The sequence below is a fragment of the Neolamprologus multifasciatus genome, chromosome 5, assembly GCF_963576455.1.
Source record: "Neolamprologus multifasciatus chromosome 5, fNeoMul1.2, whole genome shotgun sequence".
Classification (NCBI taxonomy): Eukaryota; Metazoa; Chordata; class Actinopteri; order Cichliformes; family Cichlidae; genus Neolamprologus; species Neolamprologus multifasciatus.
The window spans coordinates 31,915,254-31,937,703 of NC_140443.1; the positions used below are offsets into that span (position 1 = coordinate 31,915,254).

The 22,450-nt window shown below is 41.0% G+C and overlaps 1 protein-coding gene across 7 annotated transcripts in view; it reads left to right on the forward strand.

The window, feature by feature from the left end:
• The window catches only part of chl1b (cell adhesion molecule L1-like b), a 72,464-nt gene that overhangs the window by 36,402 nt on the left and 13,612 nt on the right, over positions 1–22,450 (forward strand). For 5 of the 7 annotated variants that reach the window (XM_085160246.1, XM_085160247.1, XM_085160248.1 and 2 more), the window contains 23 exons: positions 2,592–2,773; positions 5,886–5,903; positions 7,486–7,594; positions 7,773–7,963; positions 8,581–8,703; positions 9,590–9,760; positions 10,076–10,099; positions 10,204–10,315; positions 10,751–10,932; positions 11,764–11,895; positions 13,095–13,235; positions 14,140–14,251; positions 14,499–14,665; positions 14,751–14,916; positions 15,025–15,149; positions 15,499–15,600; positions 15,927–16,124; positions 16,342–16,412; positions 17,176–17,398; positions 19,326–19,361; positions 19,621–19,736; positions 20,004–20,208; positions 20,349–20,471. In XM_085160246.1, coding sequence (XP_085016372.1) covers positions 2,674–2,773; positions 5,886–5,903; positions 7,486–7,594; positions 7,773–7,963; positions 8,581–8,703; positions 9,590–9,760; positions 10,076–10,099; positions 10,204–10,315; positions 10,751–10,932; positions 11,764–11,895; positions 13,095–13,235; positions 14,140–14,251; positions 14,499–14,665; positions 14,751–14,916; positions 15,025–15,149; positions 15,499–15,600; positions 15,927–16,124; positions 16,342–16,412; positions 17,176–17,398; positions 19,326–19,361; positions 19,621–19,736; positions 20,004–20,208; positions 20,349–20,471 — 2,947 coding nt within the window. In that variant the 5' untranslated portion in view covers positions 2,592–2,673. The remainder of the gene's footprint in view (positions 1–2,591; positions 2,774–5,885; positions 5,904–7,485; positions 7,595–7,772; positions 7,964–8,580; positions 8,704–9,589; positions 9,761–10,075; positions 10,100–10,203; positions 10,316–10,750; positions 10,933–11,763; positions 11,896–13,094; positions 13,236–14,139; positions 14,252–14,498; positions 14,666–14,750; positions 14,917–15,024; positions 15,150–15,498; positions 15,601–15,926; positions 16,125–16,341; positions 16,413–17,175; positions 17,399–19,325; positions 19,362–19,620; positions 19,737–20,003; positions 20,209–20,348; positions 20,472–22,450) is intronic. The other 2 variants (XM_085160250.1, XM_085160252.1) reach the window with 1 other exon arrangement.

Sequence of the window (22,450 nt, forward strand, 5' to 3'; positions counted from 1 at the left end):
ATTGATTAATGTTTCAGTTATACTTTTGATTTATTCTTGTAGTCGATGTAATGTCAACAGATAGTGGAAAATTCTCTCTCTCCACTGCTCAAGTTAATTTCTCTAAGTTCTCCATTAACTAAATTCCTAAACCCAAAGATTATTAACTTGTGTTATTATGAAAACACAGTGGTTTCCTTTTTTTTTTTGAGAATGTGAAAACAGGACACCCCCCACCCCCTTTTTTAGCCTTAATACATCAATGGCATAATTTGAGAAAGTAAGGGAATGGCAAGACATTAATGATGCTATCACAAGTGCCTTTGTTTTAAATGGATAAGTAATCAAAAAGGATTTGGTCTTGTTGACAACGAGGAAGTCTATCGAAGAGTGCACTGAATCTGTCACTCGGAGAGAGCCTTAAAGTTGCACAGGCAGATTCCACTTGGCCCATTTCCCTCCATGTGCCCCCCCCCCCCCCCCCCCCCCCCTCCACAGCGGAGCTTCTGTCTCGTCTGAGCCTTGGCCGAGGAAGGTTAGGGTTCATACTGGCCTTCCCACAGCGAGCAGCTTTTAACCTTCTGCCAGCTTCATCAATCTCTGGCTGGTGTGATTGCTCTTGAAAGAGGCGGGGATTAAGAGCAGCCCACGGTCTGTAAATCAGCTTGAGAGAGAGTGGTGCCCTCTCTCCTGTGCATCATATAGTTCCAATAGGCACCATACCCTGTGAGTTCAATGCAGACTTCATCACTCGCAGCAGTTAAGCTCTTAGCGGACCTCCCTCAGCCAGATGGCCAAGTGAGTTCTCAATAAATGTTTAACGAGGGGGGAACAAATTAAATCAGAAGGCAAATGATCAGGCACAGTTTGAACCAAGTGTAATCCATCGAAGGTGTTGTTAGGTTGGTAAAGGATTTTGGCCAGCACAATAAGACAATGAAAGCACATTCTCTTCTGGGGATTGTAACCTTGGCCCTCGCTCCTTAACCAGGTGGGGCTTACCAACAATGCACAAGGTAATTAGCACAAAACCCTTAGCTTTTAATTAGGATCTGTTTGATTATCATAAAACACCATGTGTGGGAAGGCTAAAATAAAGAAAAGCCTGAGGCAGTTTCCTGGATGAGTTTGACACACAAATCTTCAGTTGGAAATATAGCCAATAGACATAAATTGTGATCGAGTGGGTTGATGTATGTGACATACAGCACCTAGCACCTTGTTGGTGATGCTGTTTGTGGGTGGGGCATAGGTCACACATCGGTTCAGGCAGGCTTAATACCATTACCATGAGGTATGGTTGAAGAGTTCAGAGTGCACATCCATCTAACAGCACGCCTGCATCCAATGAATGAAATCGACTCTTTTTTCCCCTCCTCTAGTCAATTATTCAATTACACTCCTTGAACAGGAGTTTGACCTCAGTGTTGCCTATTGAACTGGAGAAAGCAGCCAGAAGATTAAGAAAAGGGTGAGCTGGATTTGAGCGCTGTTGTAAAGAGGAAGCTCTTTTAAAGATACTGATCAGTTGGTTGAGTAGTAGTTACGGTGCCGCTCATATCTTGGCTGCTACACTTGATACTTTCCTTGACATTAATTGGTTTGATTAGCAACATTAATAATACAGTAATTGCAATTACTGGATTTTATCCTTTGTGATGCTCTTTACTACATTTCAGTTTTACACGAATGGCACGAGTTCCCTGTAGGCCAGCAGCTTTAAGATTTCTCTAAAACTCTAATGTTTCTGTATTAGTCTTCTGTTTTGTTGTTAGCTGCTGAGCTAATTACTCCAGCATGACCTGCTGAGCTGGGTCACAGCCAACATGGGGACGACTAATGAAGTGACACCCCAGAGGTTTCTTATAGTACTGCTCCAAGACATTAGAATTCCCATACATTGCTCTGGACCGATCACGCGCTCGTTATGGTCCAGACTCTCGTCTATTGGATGGAAAATTATCCAGAACTCTGTCCTCTTGCAGCTCTGTCGGTGTGCAAGTGCAGACAGCTTACTCAGTCTGACTGTTAACTATGTATGCTTTTTATGTCTCCCGCCCCTCAGGCAACAGTATTTGCTGCAATAAAAGATAAAATGGTCCGCATTCGTAATCTCTTTGAGTCATTGTTATCAGAAACATGCAGGCACAGATCAAAACAGCACGATGATTAAATCGGCCAAACTTTGATGGTAATTTTGATGTTGATTTCAATCTTGGCTTTTTCCAAAAGTAATGCTGAACATCTGCCACGCATTAATAAATCCACAGGCTCCCTCATTTGTTTATTTCTTTCCATTGTCGCTTGAGAAATATGCTTTGTGCCGCACACTTCCGCAGACTACAAAACAATGTGAGCCCCATGGGGAAATGGGATGATAGGAGGCTTTAATGTGAATATTTCTCCTCTTTGTCACACCAAAATATGAACTAGTTCAGAACTGAGTCCCCGTTGATGGGAATGAAAATGTGTGCCTGGTTATGCCTGGCTGAGCAGAGAGCAGTCGGGCTTAGAGTCACGGGGGATTTGTTTTGTTTGGGGTTTTTTTGCCTTTCTGTCTGCCAGCGCGTGGGTGGATTCATGGGGTCTTCTACATCTGTGCTACTTTACAGGTACTGCATCTTCACCATAGTCATGAACTGAAAACAAAGTGGAGAGCGTTAATTTCCTGTGACTGTCCGAGATCTCGACACTATGACGTTGCTGAGGAGCCCCAGACTGGCCACCGTGCTGTTGGTGGTTATCTGTATTTGTGCCTTTCATACGACCTCAGCCATTGACATCCCGCTGGAAGGTAAGTCATGACTCTTTCACAAGTCACACATCCACAACAAAGGATGCAGGATGATTTAGGAGGGGGTTCAGTGGGATGACAAAAGAAATAGAAAAGAGTTTTCTTAGAGCATTTTCTTTTGTATCAAATAAAACCTCCTCTACTGAAATAACCATGACATCATGTGGATTATCCAGATAAAAAGATACATTATGTCTAAGAACATAACTCTTCTTTCAAGTTTGAATGTAATTTTTGTATTCTGTTAACACCACAAAAGAAAAAGACAAAATCCCCTAAAAACCTCATTTCCACTGTGGTTTTTTTGGGAATTACAGGAATTATCAGAGAAATGCATACCGGAAATTTGGCAAATAAAACCAAACGTCTAAGAATAAAAGACACTATTAAAGCGGTTATGCTCTTGTCAAAATAATAATGTGAAAACAAATGCTTTAACTAAATTCTTAGCTGCTTCTTAGCTTGTCTTCATTTACAGGAAGTAGCTGTTTTCAGAAAGCTTTAAAATCTAACAATACAGCACAGTCTCAGTGCAAGCATAGTGAAGGATTAGCAGCTAAAGAAGACAGAGTGCATATGCATTAACCAGACATTTTATTAGGTATACCTTGCTCGCACTGGGTTGGATCCACTTTTGGTCCATATTCACATATCCCTCAATTGCTGCAGATTTGTCTGCTGCACATCCATGTAGTGACTCTCATTCCACCACATTGCAAAGGTGCTCTATTAGATTGACATGTGGTGACTGTGGAGGCCATTTGAGTACAGTGAATTCAGTGTCATGTTCAAGGGACCAGTTTGAGAAGATTTGAGCTTTGTGACAAGGTTTGTTATCCTGCTGGAAGCAGCCATCTGAAGATGGGTACATTCTGGTCATAAAGGGATGAATGTGGTGGGCAACAACACTCAGGTGGGCTGTGTTGTTTAAATGATGCTCAGTTGCCTCAAGTTGTGCCAAGAAAACCGCATTATTACACCAGCAGCAGAAGCCTGAACTGTGTCTGATCCTACCATCCACATGTTGTAGCAGAAATAGGGATATTTTCTCTCTTTTGGACCATTCTCTTTAAACACTAGAGATAGTAGTGCAGAAAAATCCCAGTAGATCAGCAGTTTCTGAAGTACCACTCCATCTGGCAGCTACCCTACCTTCAAAGTAACTTACAGTTTTTTCTGATTGCTTAAGCACATTTTTTGTAACTATTGGCTATTTTTGCAAAACTCTACACACAAATAAGAAAACCTGTCACCCAATTATCAAAACATTGTAGTTCTCTTGCAAAAGCGAACACAGCTAGATTAACTCTTCACGCCTTCATAAAAATGGTGTTTTCGTATCAAACAGTACACACAAGCCATCATCTACTAAGCACACAATGCACCAACTACACACTGATGGTATGAATACAAAACACATCTGGCTTTTGCTTTCTCTGTGCACAAGGTAGGCCATGTCAGTTTGAGCTCATACTTTTGTCATAGGTCTGTAAACATGGAAGGATCCAAACTTCAAGTACTGGTGTTTATTCACACACATCAAAACAAACACAAGTGTTTATTTCCAAGTATAGGATTATTTGCAATCGCCATATTGACTATATGGGTTTCTTGGTCTGCAGTGAACATGCTTCCTCTGCCCCAGCATCTGCTCGTCTAGCAATTCTGTAAAGTAACAATTTCAGTATTTTTACATCTATGGTATTGTTGTGTTTCTCATTAGCATACGGCAGTGCTACAAATCTTAGTGCAAAGTGACTGTACTAACCGATTCTCATTTCAAAATGTCCTTATGATGCTTGCCACAGTGTAGCGGCTCAAGTTAGGCTGAACCCGTTGGCCAGCTTCCCTCAGGGTCATTCCACGGTTGATTACATGGTCCACTATTGTAGCTCTGATGTCATCAGCAATTCTATTTCTTACTCTTCTTACCCTTCCTCTCCCCCCTCCTCGTCCTCCCCTTGTTCCTCCTTGTCCTTGTCGTCCTCTTCATCCTACTACTTCACCTCCACGTCCTCTTGCTCGGCCTCCTCTACTTCTCACTCTTACTGCTCCTTCCATTGTACTCCACACACACAGCTTACCTGTGGCCTGTTTATAGTGCTTAGGCTGATTGCAAAGTGAACTAATTATCTAAAAAAGTTTTCACATGTGACAGTGTGCCAGACAGTTGGCAAAATAGTGTAAATAATGACCGTAAATGTGTATAGTTTTGCTAGGAGTGCATTGATCATTTGGGAATTGAGTGTAAAGCAGTGAGTTGTGTTTACAGTTCTGCAAAAATAGTGCTGTGCAGTGGATTGTAGCTACAGGTTTGTAAAGTGTGTGTTACAAAATGGCAAACTGAGTGCAAAGCAGTGTTTGTGCTTTTAGTTTTGCAAACTCAGTGAGTGGTTTTGCTATAAGTATTAATATATGTGTAAATTCATCTGTAAACAAATAAATCATAAAAGTTATGGTGGGGTTTCCAAATTTCTCTGTGATGAGTTACAGTTCTGCACAAATTGGTTGAATTCTGACAACAGACTGACAGACTGGCACATAAACACACATTCAGAGCTACTCCAAGAAAACGATTCATGAATGAAAGAAAGGTTAAATGTATAAAGGGCTGTTTTGTTGTTTTTGCTCATCCGCAGAGAGCACTTCTCCTTGAAGTGCTTTTTATCAGAAAAAGAAAGGCGCTGAATAATTCAGAGGGAAATACATCACACTGTAGAGAACTGTTACAATCGTCAAGCATTTTGTGAATTGAATATATTTACAGTTATTATCTTGTTTGAATCAGGTTTTTCTTTCCTTTTGTGTTAGCTGTATGCGTGTATCCCAGTTTCCTTGGTAACGCGCATCAACCCTCTTCCTCTAAATTATTCAGTTAAAAAATATCTCTTAAGGGCTTGATAAAGAACAGTTCAAACAGGTTTTGTGAAAAAGGCGGCTGCATTTTGGGGCTCATTGTCAGAGAAGTCTATTTAATTCTGCCTTGTGTTTTCCATTACACGGGTGTATGTTACAAAGGGCTTGTGTTTAGAGAATACTTGACAAGAAAGGATTATTCCCAAACTGCTGACTGTTTCTGGTTTATTTCCCCCTGCTGCCATGGATTATATAGTTTTAGGTCACATAAACAGTAAGTTTACCCTGCCATACTGTAGCTAGTATTAGTGAAGTCTTCTGCTCTCTCCTTTTCATCTCCTGGCTTTCAATTAAGCTTAGCACTAGCTTTACTTACAGCCATATGTGTTGGATCTGAATACCATGTGTCATCAGTCTTGACTCCATAATACTGGTATTGACACTTCTAGGACTCGTGGCATGTGCTTTTCCATCCACACCACATGTCACTACTTTATCATCAAGGCCATTAGAGACTAAATGAAGAGCTTTTATTCCAGAATAAAGCAAGTCTAACAAAGTGATTTATTGCATTAGCACACTGTCACCTTAATAGATACATTTGTTTTCTTTGTTTTTGGACATGTAATTGTCATAGTAGTGCAGTGGTTCCCAACCAAGCAGCAATGAAGCTAAGTTGAAACTGCCAAAATTGCAGTTCCTCAATTGGCCATTTGAAGGTTGCTACAGAAATGAGTTAAACCCATAGATTTCCATTCTACAGTGCCCAATGTTTGATTATTACCCCTCTGAGGTCTAATTTGTAAGTGGTGAAAACCACAACACTAACCTGAAATCCCAACCTGAGGCAACTAAAATATGCAATAATGTTTTAAATACATTGTTTGCAATCAGGAAGAGACCTAAATCATTCTTAATAAGGGGTCTTGGGAGCCTCAAGGAGTAAAACTGTTGTGGGCCCTACATGAACTAGCCTACATGGGTCCCACGTGGTTTTTTTTGGGCAAGCCAACTATGGGTTTGCTAATAAAACCCATAGAAGGTCCCCAAAGGGAAAACCTGCTGTGGGCTCTGTGTGGGCACACCCACTTATGACCAGTGTGGGATAAGTTTGTGTTTGCCCACAACCCCCACAGTTCACCCACACACCTTCCCACTGTGGGCACATCTACTGGGTTAGACCGCAGAGGGTTAAAGACCATGTTTGGAGCCTTGTACACAAAAATGGTTTGGGCCTCTACTGATAGCCTCAATCTTTATATTAACAGTTACAGCAGTCACACCCCTGATCAGTGTCTGCTTGGCATCCACTAATTAAAGTCATTGAATTGGACCATGTTGTAACATGTTTAAGGTGTTGGTGCCTTTTGCAGCATTTTAATCCCATTATTTGACAAATGATATGACCTCCTGTGAGGTACAGACCAGCCAATTTTGCTGAGTAAAATTCTAGTATTATATGATTTTATATTATGAATATGTTACATGCACTAATTAGCAAGTATCTGTGACTGTGTATTACATCCATTCAGCTTATGGATGCTAAGTAAACCTACTAGAATTAGCCTGTAACTGACTGATAGCACTTGTTGAAATATGGCCATTTTTGTCTTCCAAAATACAACAAGATGTCACTTTTCCATGTCAGACTTCTTAAAACCTCAAAAGCAGACTATATTGAAGATGTGTTGAGGTAAGTCAAAAGCATATTCCTCAGGAAATTGGCATTCACAAATCTAAAATGTTGGGAACCACTGTCCTAGTATCATGATGAGTATGACACATTTCTTAATAGCTTTCTTGAGGCCTGTGTTGTTTCTTTAATTTTCATGCTTGCCTGTCTGTTTGTTGCCCAGTTGAGCAGCTGCCCACCATCACAGCTCAGTCGCCCAGCACTCTCATCGCCTTTCCCTTTGACGAAAGCTTCCCCGTGATTTGTGAAGCCAAAGGGAATCCCGAGCCAGAGTGAGTACTTCAAAGGACGGGAGCTTGTTATTAGCAGTCAAACAGACACTAAATACCAAACAACACTTTAGCATCAACATGTTGCCCTTCGATGCTTTGATTTGTAACTTTGGGTACTGAGTGTGCTACAGTCTCAGCTTTAAGACTTGACATTTTAACACTGGCTTTCTTTATGTAGATTCAGATGGACAAAGAATGACCAGGAATTCGACCCCTTTCTAGACTCCCGCCTGATGAAAGAAGAGAATTCTGGGACCTTTGTGATACCCAATAATGGGAACCTTACAGAGTACCAGGGAACCTATCGCTGTTACGCCTCAAACAAACTAGGCATCGCCATATCGAAGGAGATTGAGTTCATTGTGCCCAGTGAGTAACCTGCATCTTTGAGTGTGCGTGCAGATGTGTGTGTGTCTGAGGTGCTCTGTTACAGAGCTTTCAAAGTGATTCAGGGCCAGCAGCTCCCTGTAATGACTGCACCTCTCTGTTGTGAGCTTTTCATTGTATTGGACGTGGCAGAAAGTCATTGAGGTTCCCGAGCGCTCCACCCCTCGCAGCGTCTCATCTATAGGTCTGCACCAGAAAAACCATCGGGTGTGATCTTGCCTCTCCATCATTTCCTTTGCCTCATTTTTCATTTTGTTCCCAAGAACACTACATAAATTCTCCAAGAAAATCCACTCCACAGGGGACTTTGACTAAATTTGGCTGGGCTTCAACCGCTCAGCACTGGTGACAGGGCCATGAACAATAGCGGTAGGGATGTCTGTTTTGTTTCTGAGAGCCAGAACTGAAGATAATGAATAAATAAATAAATAAACAGAGCACCATAGGATTCAATCTATTGAATGATTCGCAGCACAGGTAAAACTGACACATGCTACACGTAGAATTCAAGAATGATGTTACTGCCACCTTCTGTTGAAAAGAAAAACTGCACCACACTATTTATTATTTTTTTCAACTCTAGTTTATCTTGTTTTCAGATGTTCCTAAATTCCCTAAAGAGACACTTGATCCTGTCGTGGTAGAAGAAGGCCAGGCATTTACTTTAAAATGTGACCCACCTAACGGTATACCTCCACTGCAGATCTACTGGATGACTATTAGTAAGTAATATCTCATGTTGTGATGTGTGCACAGTTTGGTGTTGACTTTGTAACTTGGTTAATTAAAAGTAGTTAGACGGTAAATTTCATAAGATATATTAGGCTTATAAAAATTTGTTTTGAATCACATCCTAATCAGAAGGTGGGTAAGTCATTGCAGACTCTCTTTTTAAAGCCACAGAACTTCTTTATATTCACATTCCCACATACATGAAATATGTCAGGTAAAATGTTTGTTATGTTTAGCTTTACTGAAGAGTTGGAAGAAGCCAGTAGTAAAATTATGGTATGGAGTGTTTTTGAACAGTTTAAAAGATTTTTTTTCCATGTATAAAGACACTTCACAGCCGTGGTGGCAGAAGTGTTATAGAAGTGTTATCCATTATATCAGTGCAGAAATGACTGCTTCAGCTGGTGGGGTTATTAGAGTGATGAGCTTTCTCTGCTTCGTAGGCAGTTTGGAAGTTTATACCAGAGATAAATAAGGTACAGAAGACCAAAATAAAGACTATTCTTCTAGGTCTTTGTAAAACAGTGAAACATTCTCGTTGTGCCACAGTTATTTAAAAATGAGAGGGGAATTCATTATTGTGTGTAGCTGTGTTTATGAAACATATAACAAGTGATCCAAATTAGATGATGGTAGTTGATTTTTACTATTCCCAAGCCATAAAATTTCAGAAACTTTTAGTCAATCTGTAAACATTTTTTTTTTTTGTGAAGGTCTTAGTAACTGTCTCAGTGAAGTATTAGGAAAATTACTTCATTATGTTCCAATGTGGTTTAGCTGGGTTAAGCTGAAGTACATGGTTTTAAATCAGCAGTTGTTCAATTAAAGATTGTTTACATCTACATGGAATCATTGCCACCGTCTTCCTGTGCTCAGATCTCCAGCACATTGAGCAGGATCAGAGGGTGTCCGTGGGCCTGAACGGAGACCTTTACTTCTCCCATGCAGTGGAGAAGGACAGCAGGAGAGACTACTGCTGCTTCGCCTCCTTCCCCAGAATACGAACGATCGTTCAGAAGACCGCCATGTCTGTCATTGTCAAGACAAGTAGGTGTCTCGTTGTTTTCTTTGTCTCCACTCGATTATTGTTTGCCTCTCAAACCAGCGTGACGTGTACTTTGATTTTGGAGCACCGTTCATTTACCAGCACATTCGCCGATACCATTGTTGAAAGGAAACACTTCAAAAGCCATCCCAGTGTCACACTGTTTTGTTTGTGCGCGTCTTTTTGTTTCTATGATTTTATGATGTGACTCAGATGTTGGTGATGTGCGTCATCCACATTTTTCACATGTTCATTGTGTGTGTGTTTTTTTCTTGTTTGTGTGTTTGTTTTTTTGGTCTCATCCGTCATGATATTAGGAAAAAGTGACAGTTCTGAAAATGGTAAGTTATATTAATGTATTTCTGCATGTGTATGAACTGCTTTATGCACAAGAAAGGTGTGTGAATATGCTGTTCTGACTTACTGTGCATTCTGTTCTTTTCAGCTAATGCAATTCTGGAGAGAAAACCCGCTCTTCTGACGCCCCCTGGTGGCAAATCAGAGATACAGCTGGTCAAAGGAGAGGACCTGAACCTGGAGTGTATTGCTGAAGGATTGTGAGTAATAATTTACCTTAATGTTTTAGAGTTACTATATTAGCAGTTATATTGCTATGTTAGAGTAGCATGGTGGTGTGGTGGTTAGCACTGTTCCCTCAAAGCAAGAAGGTTCTGGGTTCAAATCCACAGTGTGGCTTTTGGGCTTTCTGTTGGGAATTAGCATGTTTTCCATGTGTTTGCATGGATTCTCTTCAGGTACTCTGGCTTGCTCGCACAGTCCAAAGACACTTAATTAGTTTGGTTGGTTGTAGGTGTGAATGGTTGTCTGTGTTTTCCCTGTGACAGACAGGTGACCAGTCCAGGGTGTAGCTATCTTTCTTGCCCTATGACTGCTGGGATAAGCTCTAGCCCTTTCAGGACCTTTAATTTTAGCCATGTAAAGGCAGTATGTCACTATTTTTAGGCTCACCATTTGTTCCCATTTTCTGTCAGTCCAACTCCACAGGTTGAATGGATGAAAATGGGCCACAAATTTCCTAGTAAAGTGAGATTTGAGAACCATGGAAAATTGGTGATTGTGCCAAGAGCTGAGCTGGAAGACAGTGGGAAGTACATGTGCAAGGCAAAGAATCCACTGGGAGAAGTTCAACATACCTTCACCGTGACAGTCGAAGGTAAAAACAGTGTACAGTGAAACACACTGCAATGTTGTCACATCTGGTTTGCCTACATTGATTTCATTATTTCTGTTTGACAAATTAGTCTAATCATTGATAAAAAGGGGTTTAAAGACCAGCTGCTGTGACGATACATTATGTTAAAATCCTCACAAAAGTTCTGCTTTAAGAAATTTGCTTAGATAAAAGTATGATTCTTCTGTTATTGTATATCAAATTATCACCTAACTCTAATGCTTTAATTTGTAAGTAAGATTCTATGATTAGTGGAAATGGAGCTAGTTTTTATTTAGTTATTATACTCTGTTCCCACTTTACGGACTGACAGGAAAGATTAAGAAAAGGCTCTGATGGCTGATACATTTTTATTCTTATTTTCTAAAGCCTCAAATGGAAAAAAAGCTTTAAATATCATTGAAAGATGAAGATCTGATTGCATAAACATCTGAACTCCAACTACATACTGGTTTTAAAGCAAAAGCTCACTAAATGAATGATAGCTATTGATGCATGCCCATTGTTTACTGACAGATTACACCTTAAAACAGCAGCTTTGCTATTTTTTTCACTGTCAGCTTCCTTTCTTTTGATTGCTATGTTAAACATGGTTGTGTGCGTGAAAGACGGTGTTAAGAATAATTCCAAGTAATGCATAATAGTATAATCTCTATATCATGGTGGTGAAGGCAGCTGAATGGGTAGTAAATGTAGCATTCATTTTTACTGAATAATACATATTGCGTAACTATTCCTGTGATTGTGTTCTCCTCTGTAAGTGCTCAGTGTCTTCTTCATACTGATAACATCACGCTGACTGTGTGTTCTCAGAGCCACCAGAGTGGGTGTTTGAGCCTGAGAGTCAGCTCAGTATGATCGGCTCAGACGTGCACATCAAGTGCTCTGCCAGTGGGATTCCTCAGCCGACGACTACATGGAGGGTGAACGGTGGACCTCTGCAGGGTCAGTCCCACAGCAGTCTCACTTAAAGCTCACTTCACTTCTTTGTACTGCGAGCTCCTTGTGATTGCTAGACATGTTGAACCCCACAGAAAGGCTAAAGGTTGATGCTGTTTTGTTCAGTGTTACAACGTAGAACATGAGGAGGAAGTTTCCAGAAGTGGGAAAGTACTCCAAGGATGATGAATGTGAACATAATTGTGTAGTATCTGTTGAGACACAACCATAGAATCTAAGAAAAGGCAAACAGAGACAAGTAAAACACTGACATGAATACTATTAATTAAGTTTGTACATTAAAGGTAATGTGCACTGCATGTTTGAGAATATGAGGGATATGAGACCTTCTATGGCTTCAAAAACCAAAATATGAGGTCACTTAAATCCCTGACAACTGGGGAAAGTTTATTATAACAAATCTAGTTAGAGGCTTAGGGCTACGTTAGCTGCAGTGTTAACTGTTAGTGTGAAGCCTCTAGTCTCTGTTCAAATTGTGCACAGGTACTTTAAACATTGCAATACAACCCCCCTAAAAAACATCCAAAAAAAGCAAACAACCAATAAAACCAATTGTAGTACCCAGTTAGTTCACTGGGATTTACACAATGGTGTAAAAGGCCCCTGGTGGGGGCGTCAAGGTACTGCATGGATGCGTAACAAAGTATTTTTCAATGAAATTATGAAATGATTTAAGTTTGTCATTTAAAATTGAAAATAGAGAGAACATATATTTATGATTAAATATTTATATATACTACAAGGATGATGAATGTGATCTGTTGAGATCTGTTTTGATTAAAGATTTTAGTGATTAATTAGCTTAAGAACCCAAAGAATTCCTGTTTTTTCCTCACTTTTCTGTAACGCACTAAAGATACCACACCTCAAGTTTGTATGATTGCATCTGCTCGATTTCCAGGTTAAAACTGGTTGAAACAGAAGTTTACGTTGGTTTGCTGCTCCATCTTTTGGTACAGATTGGTAGTACACCAAAGTGTGGCCAGGTCCTAGGTCAACTTCAGCCGACATCACTTTAACGCAACAAACACAAAGATGTTTTAGACTTAAAATCAAAGCGATTGTTGCTTCACATTCTTTTGATGTTAGTTAATTTGGGAATTTCAGCTTAGCATATTGATTTTTTTTTAATTGTGCTGGTTTAAAACTTTGTGTTCACTGAGTGTACCTTTGTATTATTCCAGAGTCCCCAGCACGAAACAGGAGGGTAATTGGTGACACCATAGTTATACATAATGCCCAAGTTTCTGACAGTGCTGTCTATCAGTGTGAGGCCTCCAATAGACACGGAACCATTCTGTCCAATGCAAACATCATGATCATGAGTAAGTATATCAGCGAGCCACAGTTTTATTAAATTCTGCTTCACCATCCGAGGTCTTTGAAAATACCATCCATACAAAGTATTTGTGCCGCAGCGTACATGAATAAGGTTCAGACTTCCCTGTGAGACACAGAGAACGCTGACTGATGTGTCAAGCTCGAGAGCTGCCGCTGATGCTGGCATATGCCCATAAAACAGTGAGGAGCCCAGGGAAGGAGAGCCGTCTGCAAGCTGTATTCCTTCATTCAGGATAGCCGTTCTCCCTGTGGAGCAACAAGCCCTGTTCCCTACCATTTATATGCTAACAAGTCCCTTCTCAATTCCATACCAATTCGAGTGCCACAAGACAAACATGTGCTGCTTTACAAGAGCAGATTAAAAAAAAAATCTGTTGTGCAGCTCAAATGTGTTGTGGAGTTGCTTCTTGGTGACACAGGAGTTAATAAAGCTGGACAGTCTCTGAATGCTGAGTCCCAGTTGCTGCCTTTGTAAACAATTAATAGAGACAGCGTTTTAATGGGAGGCTTTGGCTACAACTGATAAGGTGCACACACTCAGCGAACTCATTATTCCATTGTTTTCAGCTTTGATTTCTTTCTCACATTTGCTCATTTCTGACAACCTGACAGCTCAATCGTTTTTTTATTTTCTTCTTTTTTTTTCCTTTTTAAAAACACAACAAGCTCACAGTTAATGCACAGGTAAAGCAACACTGTTGTCACCTCATTTAACCTGCAGTTATCTGCCTATTTCCATTCGTGTTTTATCAGCTTTTAAAACCTAATCTAGCTGTGGTTTTTTTTTTTTTGTCGAAGCCATTTCCTCCACGGTAAAAAAAATATATTGTGCTTTTCTAACAGCACTGTTACGATGTTATGATGAGAGTCTCCTGCTGGTTTTTGCAGATCTGCAGCCCATGATTTTAACAAGTGAGGGGGAGGAATACTCTGTTGTGGAGAGGAAGGGAGTGACGATGCACTGCAAGGTCTTCAGCTCTCCTCCTTCTACAATCACTTGGTAAGTGTAGCTTTTTTCACCAGCAGAGGGCAGTAGATCTCAGCTGGTCGATGCGTGCACTCTCTCAGTATACTGGCTGTGTCATTACCCACGACCTGCTATTTCTTCAACTCAAGTTGAAGTAGCCCTGTCACTCAGCTCTGATGTCCTGCTTTTATCGCTTCACTGCTGCCATAGTGTAGTAGTGTAGGCCACCTGTATTTGTATTTATTTTTCTCACCTCTGACAACTTTTGCATGTTCTCCAGGAGCAAAGACGACTCCCCTGAATCTGTTCATGGACCCAGGTTTACTGTTCATGAAAACGGGTCACTGAAGATCTACAATGTGGAGAGGGGTGACACAGGACAGTACACGTGTTTGGCCAAAAACACAGAGGGATCATCTGCTATCAATGCCATGCTTTATGTAAAAGGTAAACAGTTTTAGTCATTTAAAAGAATTGTATTCAGCCTCACACGGGCCTCAAAATGTAAGTAACTTGGTCCTTCCTTTGGAAGATCCCACTCGAATAGTAGTGGCCCCGGAGGACCAGCGGATCCTAATAGGTACCACGGCCCAGCTCTCATGCCTGGCGGAGTACGACAAGTCCTTCAGCAATGACTTTGAGCTCCTGTGGGAAAAAGATGATATGGAGATAGCCCTCAACTACACTGAGAATTCAAGGTAGAATTTTTTATTTATTTGGTGAAACAGCACTGCAGACCTAATCCCAGCTGAAAAGCCCTTTTCCTTTGGTAAATCAATACCCCGTCTCCATGTTTCTACCGACAGATACTTTGTGGAGAACAGTGTTTTTCACATCATGAATGTGAGCCACAGCGACCAGGGTGTGTACACATGTGTGGCAAAAACTCCAGCGGACCAGGACGTGGCCTCAGCCCTGCTCATGGTGTTAGGTGAGCTTACGTGCGAGCGCTGTTTCTGCTTCGGGGGTCAAAAGTTCAGAGCACCCTGATGCTACATTAATGCGCAGCAAATTCGAGAAGGCCACAAAATGTCAGGAAGCCAAGCGCAGAGCATGAAGGTGCAGACCGTGGCTTTATTAGCACAGCTTCTTTGAAGATGTTGTCGACATGTTAAAGTCTAAAGAAAACAGTGGCAGCGATGCAGCTGGTTCCACATCCTCTGACTCCCGGGAACGATCAAACGTTTGCTCCCCGGGTCTTTTTCTTGCTGCAGAGATCTTGTGCCCCTGTGATTTTCTTTTTCTTTTTCTAAAAGCCGTGCCGTTACGATGATTTTCAGATGTCCCCGATGCGCCGGAGAACTTGGTACTGTCTGACCGCAAGGGCAGAAATGTGACGCTGAAATGGGTCCCCGGGGACGACCACAACAGCTCAACCACAGGTAAAAAGGAGCATCCATGTGTGCAGGTGTCAGGACATACAGCGCAGAGAGGATCAGTGCATCTCGCAGCGAATGCCATTAATATGACAGACACATTCCTGAGCAGCATCCTGCATGTAAATAGATTTGTTTGATACCATCTTGTACAATATGAATCCATTATTGGTTCATCCAAGCATGAATCATGATTAGTCTCCCTGAGGAATGTACAAGCCCAGAGCAGGGTTTGAGGCGTTTTCTGCACAGCTGGTGGTTAGATAAGTAATCCTTTGGCAGGATTCATAGCGGTGAGGGAGACCTCTGATTGTCTGTATGCCTGTCAACAGAGTTTATTATCGAGTACGAGGAGAGCCACTGGGAACCAAGCAACTGGAAGGAGCTGCTCCGAGTACCTGGGAACCGCAACTCTGCTGAGCTCAAGCTCAACGGCAATGTCGACTATTGCTTCCGAGTGTCCGCCGTGAACGCTGTGGGAACCGGGCGTCCTAGCGAGGCCACAGAGAGATACAAAACTCCTCCAGAAGGTCTGAGTTTCCTCCTTTCATCGCTCAGTATTTACCAGTAGGGTAAGGGTCTTCCAGCCCACTTGACACGCTGCTGCTCTGTGAACTTTAAAACACTCAGACCTGCTACATAATTGATTCCATTCTTGTTGAAACTCTGCTTTCTCGTGTGCCTCGTTCACTGGAGATTTCTTCCACTAACAATGCTGACAAAATCTATACTCCTTTTCCTCCACAGCCCCTGACAGGAACCCTGAAAATATCAGAATCGAAGGTCATTTGCCACATGAAATGGATATCAAATGGGAGGTAAGAAATAGACTTTGGTCTTTTTTATTATCTTCTTTCTGCAAGTTCTGCGACGTGGTCTACCTTTCCATAGCACATTATTCTCTTCGTTATAGTTTTGAGCAGTCAAAGAATTTCTGAGAACAGAGATAAAGTTTTATCAATGTTTCATAGGCTATTACCAATAGGAATTAAAGAAACAGAAATGGCCCATTTATAATATTTCACTCTAGAGATCTTTAAAAAAGCCCTTTTCTGGAATGTCCTTGAATGAGTTCCTCATTCAAGGCTGCTCTCTGTCTTTGATTAGAAAGAGAAAGGAAAGCTATGAAGATAAAAAATTTCTTTTTAACACTCACAGTCATATATTGGCCTTTATTGTAGAAAGATGAATCTCTCCTTCACTTATTATCCGGTTGCCCCGTCATGGTAATGTAGCCCCTGAATCCTGGATTCATGAGCTCTCCTACTGTTAATGATTTGCTTTTGTGGATAATGGTATCTCATTCTATTTCTCACGGTCTGACTTCTGTGACGAGATGAATCTTTTCATCTCAGCAAGCACTATATCAAAGAAAAGCCTTGCTGCTAGACCAGGTCAATTGTTCCATTGTTTTATTAGATGGTGGGATAAAGCATTGTTCCAAGCAATGTTCACCGGACAAGTCATTTTTTTCCCCTATGGAAGGAGTGACATAGCGTGGTGAAATATAACAAGTATCTTACACAACTGTGAAAGTCTCACGAAACCCACTCCATTCTTTCTTTTCCTGCTACGATACAGCCGCTGTTACCCATTGAGCACAATGGTCCCGGGTTGGAGTACAAGGTGAGTTACAGACGACAAGATGTGGAAGAAGGCTGGAAGGAACACACAGTGAAGAGACACTCATTCGTGGTGAGGAACACCCCAACTTTTGTTCCCTACGAAATAAAGATCCAAGCCAAGAATCGTCAGGGCTTTGGACCTGAGCCCAAGTTAGTGACTGGCTATTCAGGAGAGGACTGTGAGTATAAGTTTTTTTTCAGTATTCACAATAAAATGAAAATATGTTATGAGAAAGGGGAGTTTGAAGTTACTTCCTAGCAAATAAATATTACTGCAGCTTCTCTGTGGAACAGTTTTTTTAAAGTTATTGTTTTGGTAAATACAAAACACATGGCATGGCTAAAAATGCCCTTCTAAAAAGAAAAGTTGGGGAAAATAAGCTGGCTTTTGCTGCAGTTTGTTCAAAGCTAAACAGAAAAGAAAAAATGAACATGTTTAAATGTTCTAAACCTCTTGTGCCCACATGACCTTTGGCAAAAACTTTCACTTTTTTGGCCTTTGTTAGCTTTATGCTAAACATGGAAAGAAATTTTTGCTAGGTTTTCTAGCCACCTAACCAGTTTAATATTTATTAGCATATTTTTTGATTTATTATCCAACCATATAGGAGGTTGGTACATTAGCTATAGCAGCATCATATCATAAGTTGTGCTAGTTAGCCCTTTGAGGCATTTGTGTAATGCAACTTTAATATAATATTTGTTTCTTTTAGACATGCAGTTACAGGATTTTCTTAACAAAACATGCAGTAATTGATGTATGTAAGCGTTAAAATGTGTACATGTGTAATTTAGTTTCACCTTTTTCAATAGGAGTGTGCTAATGGTCCCACTGGTTAGTGTAAATTAGCCAGTTAATTTAATTCATTTGCAGTTGTTCGTACTTCTGGTGTTTTCAGATTCACTGTTTGAGTGAACTTGTGAAGATGCATTCTGTTGTACTTCTGTTGTAGGGTTTTGGACTCACGTTTAGACTTGCACTTCAGTTTCAGGGTTGTGGTCTGTAGTACACTGAAAAAACAGCTCTACTTGAAATAAGCCAAATATTCTTAAATCTGACAAAATTGTTTTATTTTGAGAATAAAAATCTGTCAGTGGGTTAAGCAAATATTGTTTGGTTATGGTTATTATATTAATGATCGAGGAACTGACCTCACAGCCCATTGTTCATTCATTCAGTGATGCTAGTTTCAGTTATTGTGCAAATGTCCTGTTTGATTGGGGAAATCTGCAGTCAGCTGAGACTGAAAAGTCACTTGGATGAGTGACGAAACATTTCTCCCACTGAAAACGCTACGTCCAGGTGAACAGAATCAAGAATTTGGGATTTACTTACCCGGATGATTGAGCATACGTCAAGACAATCTAACTGCTGTATGCCTTTTAACTAGACAAAACTGACTAAAATGACGAAAATTGATTGAAGAAAATTTGACTTATTACAAGGAAAGACACTGATATTTAGAAAATGAGTATTGGCCTTTCTTTGTTTTCAAGATGTTTTCAAGAATTATTTGCTTAATTTAAGATTTCACACCTTAATTTAGATTTTCACGCAAACAAAAGGAGGTTACTATAGGACAAATTTTAGTGTCATTAAATATAGTTCTTTTTTTGGCCTTTATTGATAGTTACAGTGAAGAATTGACAGAAAGCAGAGAGAGAGAGGGCCGAGGGTCAGACCGAGGCTTGCCACTTTCAGCCATGCGGCATGTGAGCGCATGCTGAACGCATTGAGCTAAACTGGCATCTTTAAATGCGTAAAATTGAAAAGTTGTTTTGAGTGCCCTTACTCTTGAAATAAGAGAAAAATAATCTTATTCTCATTCTGGAATTTCAGCCAAACCATTGTCATATCCTGTAACTGAAAGCTCAAGATGAGCTGAAATATCTTAAGAAAACGTTGGACATATTTTCCTAGAATGAGTTTCATTTTGTGCAGTTGTGCAAAACTTGCTTGTTAAGAATGTTTTCTTTTTAGACAAAAAATAAGAAAACATGTTCATAAACAAGGGTTTTTTGATTTTCTTGAAAATCATTTTTTGCAGTGTGCTAGAAGAAGAAAGCACCATGTACCGTACTTTTTACTCTTTTTCTTTTGTTTAGCTTTCTTTTGGATTTGTCCTCAGGAGGTCACCTCAGGTCATGACACTTTCTCACTGCTGTGTCCTGAGTAAAATGGGATTTTAGAAAATGTAGCACTTGTTTTTGTTTTTTGTTTGTTTTTTCATTTTTTTGTGACTCCAAGTAGAGTTCCCTCCTCGTAGGTATTCCAGTAAATCAGTGATCCCTAAATGTAAGCAAGCCGAGTAGTACTTTGTATTTTTGTGTTGTTTGGGTTTGTTTTTCCTTCCCTCACTTGCAGCCTATTGTAGATTATAATGTGTGTTTGCCTTTGCAGTTCCCTCTGCTGCACCTGATGATGTAGCTGTGGAGGTGATGAACAGCTCCGTGGTCAAGGTTAGCTGGACACGAGTACACAAGGACAAGTTACATGGACATCTGGGAGGCTACAGGGTAATACCTCAAAACCAGACCTTTGCTTTTAGACACAGTTTAAAAGGAATGGCACTGACCTTGCTCTAAACATTTGCTTCTCTCACCTCACTCTGTCTCCTTTACTGGTGTCCAGCTCAATGTTTTCTTGCTTACAGCACCAGAAAAAAAAAAATCACACTAACTCAGTCAGCATTCCCTCACACATGTACATACGTATGATGTTCAAAGTTTGATATCTTGTAGGCACTGCTGAGGATGTCTCTGTGTGCCTCCTTCCTGATGTAGATAAGTTGGTGGCGTCTGCGCAGTCTGGTGGACTCAAAGAAAAGTCCCGGAGATAAACACACGTTGGCAGTCCCCGGGGATAAGAACCACGCCACGGTACCAATTCTGACGCCCTTCTCCGAGTACAGCCTCATCGTCATGACCTTCAACGGGCGGGGCAACGGCCCAGGCAGTCATCCCGTCAACTTCAAAACCCCAGAGGGAGGTAAGATTGTGGAAAAACAGCATGGAGTGTATTGATTCACAACTACTGAAGGGAAAATCTAATAATAGCCAAGTAAACTGGGTTGCAGAATTTGACTGCTTGCTGTGTGTGTGTGTTTGTGTTTGTGCACGGCTTTGCAGTCCCAGAGAAAAATCATGATTTCAGGGTCACAGATGTTCAGAGGCACACTGTCTCTCTGGCCTGGAAGCCGCCGTTGGAGCCTAATGGGATTCTCATTGGCTACCTCCTTAAGTACCATCTCAGTACGTATCCCTATTCCTCATCCTTACACTTAATCAACACACATATAATGGTGATGTTTCTGTATTGCTGTGAGAAGATGATGCGTTTTTCACCTTGTGTTTAATAGAGTTTCCCCTCAGCTTGTACTCTGTAAAGAAAACAAACAGGCCATCTATTTCAATTTGAAAAGACTGACTGCATATCGGCTTAACTGTTTCAAACCTTTTCCTCTACACAATACTGCACTGCAGACAAGTATGTGCAGTACCTGAACATTTTCTTGGGATAAGAAGAAAGTGGTGATTGTCTAACCCATGATCCTTTACACAGAAAGAAGAATCGCTGCTCTGCTCTAATAAGGCTGGGGTCAGAGTGTGTGTATAGGAACCATGTCAGGGTGGTGTCTACTGGCCTGTGTCATGATCGCGGCTCGGCTAGTGCTGAACAAGGCCTCTGAGTCACAGTCTGTTAAGGTCCGGTTTTACTGACCCCATCCTGTCTGCAGGAAACGTCCTCAGCGTAGCTCTGTCCCAGGGGACATCATCCCTGAACACATCCCACACGTGCACACACTGTGCTGTCCTTAAATAAAAGTCATAACGAAGCTAATGACTAACTTCCAACGTCTTAGTGCTGCATTTCCCGGCTAATTGAGTTTGATTTGGCAGCAACACAAAAAAAGGACCCGGCGTCACGCAGTATTTCAGGAGAGGACGTTTTCATTGTGCCACAGCAATAAAGCTGATGGACTCTTTGAAGTGTGACTTTTTTCTTTTTTCGAAGTCCCCTTGAAGGAAGTCATGTGCGAAACGTTGAGGATAATGCAGCCAGCTGTCAGTGTATCATCAGTGACACAAGTCATCTCAAGCTACAGCGCAGCTGTTTAAGACTATGCTCGTCTTCACTGCAGCCTTTAATAGCTTCACATTTCACCGGTTTCACAAGAGGCCCCGTTGTAACACACTGTTTAACGCAAGCTGGATCGACGCTGGGTTTAAAACACTTAAACTAACCTGCTTTGAAATAACACGTTTTTAGGATAAAGCCTTTGGATGGTGATATCAGCTCCTGACTTTATCTTTAACTAGTGCAGTTCCCCTTTAGAGGGAGAGTAACCCAAATTTACAGATGTCCCTTAAATCTTTCACGTGTACGTAATCATGAAGCTGCTGATATGAAAAGAGGAGAGCCTGAAGGATACACTCACTGAATGTGTCCGTGTGTGTACCTGCTCACTACGTGGCCGCAGGTGTGTCTATGTGTGTGCGTGATGCCCTCCTCCCCCGCTCACAGATTGGACAGCTGCCACTCTAGGGGAAACACTGATAACAATTTTTTGTTAAAATACCCAATCTGAAAACTGCACAGCCAAACAACCTCAAACTCTGCTCTGCACTTACTTGGATCCACTGCAGTACCGCTGGCAAATTTGAAATGGGGAAAAATAAACTGTCGGCAGGGGAAAAACATAAGATCTAGTTGTGTGGGACACACACCAGGAGATGTGGAAATCATAAACATTTTCCCTCTACCTGCAGTCAGTAACAAGTTTTTATCAAGTTCTTTTCTGAATCACTTAAACCTTGTATGAATGTAAAGTCACCCTGATAACTTGAGTGGGTGGCATATAGTCACATTGCCTTAAAGAGCTGTTAACCCGCTCTAAAGCCCGGGGCATCATATGTCAGTACAGGCTAAACACCCGTCTGACTGTCTCTCAGGGAGCTTGACAAGGCAAAGATAAGATTGTCATAAAAGTACCGATGGGGGCTCATACTCAACCTGTTTTGTCATATTGAAGTCTTTAATCCTGAGTACACAGATCATTTCACTGTTATGCACTGAAAATCCACTCAAGGCTTCATAAAATATCCACTTTATTTCCAATTATATGTGATGCAGATTGAGATAGGCACATATTTTTGAGCACTTAAGACCATTCCAGTGAAGTTTGTACTGCGTTGAACTGCTATATCGACACGAGTGGGAGTTAAAAATG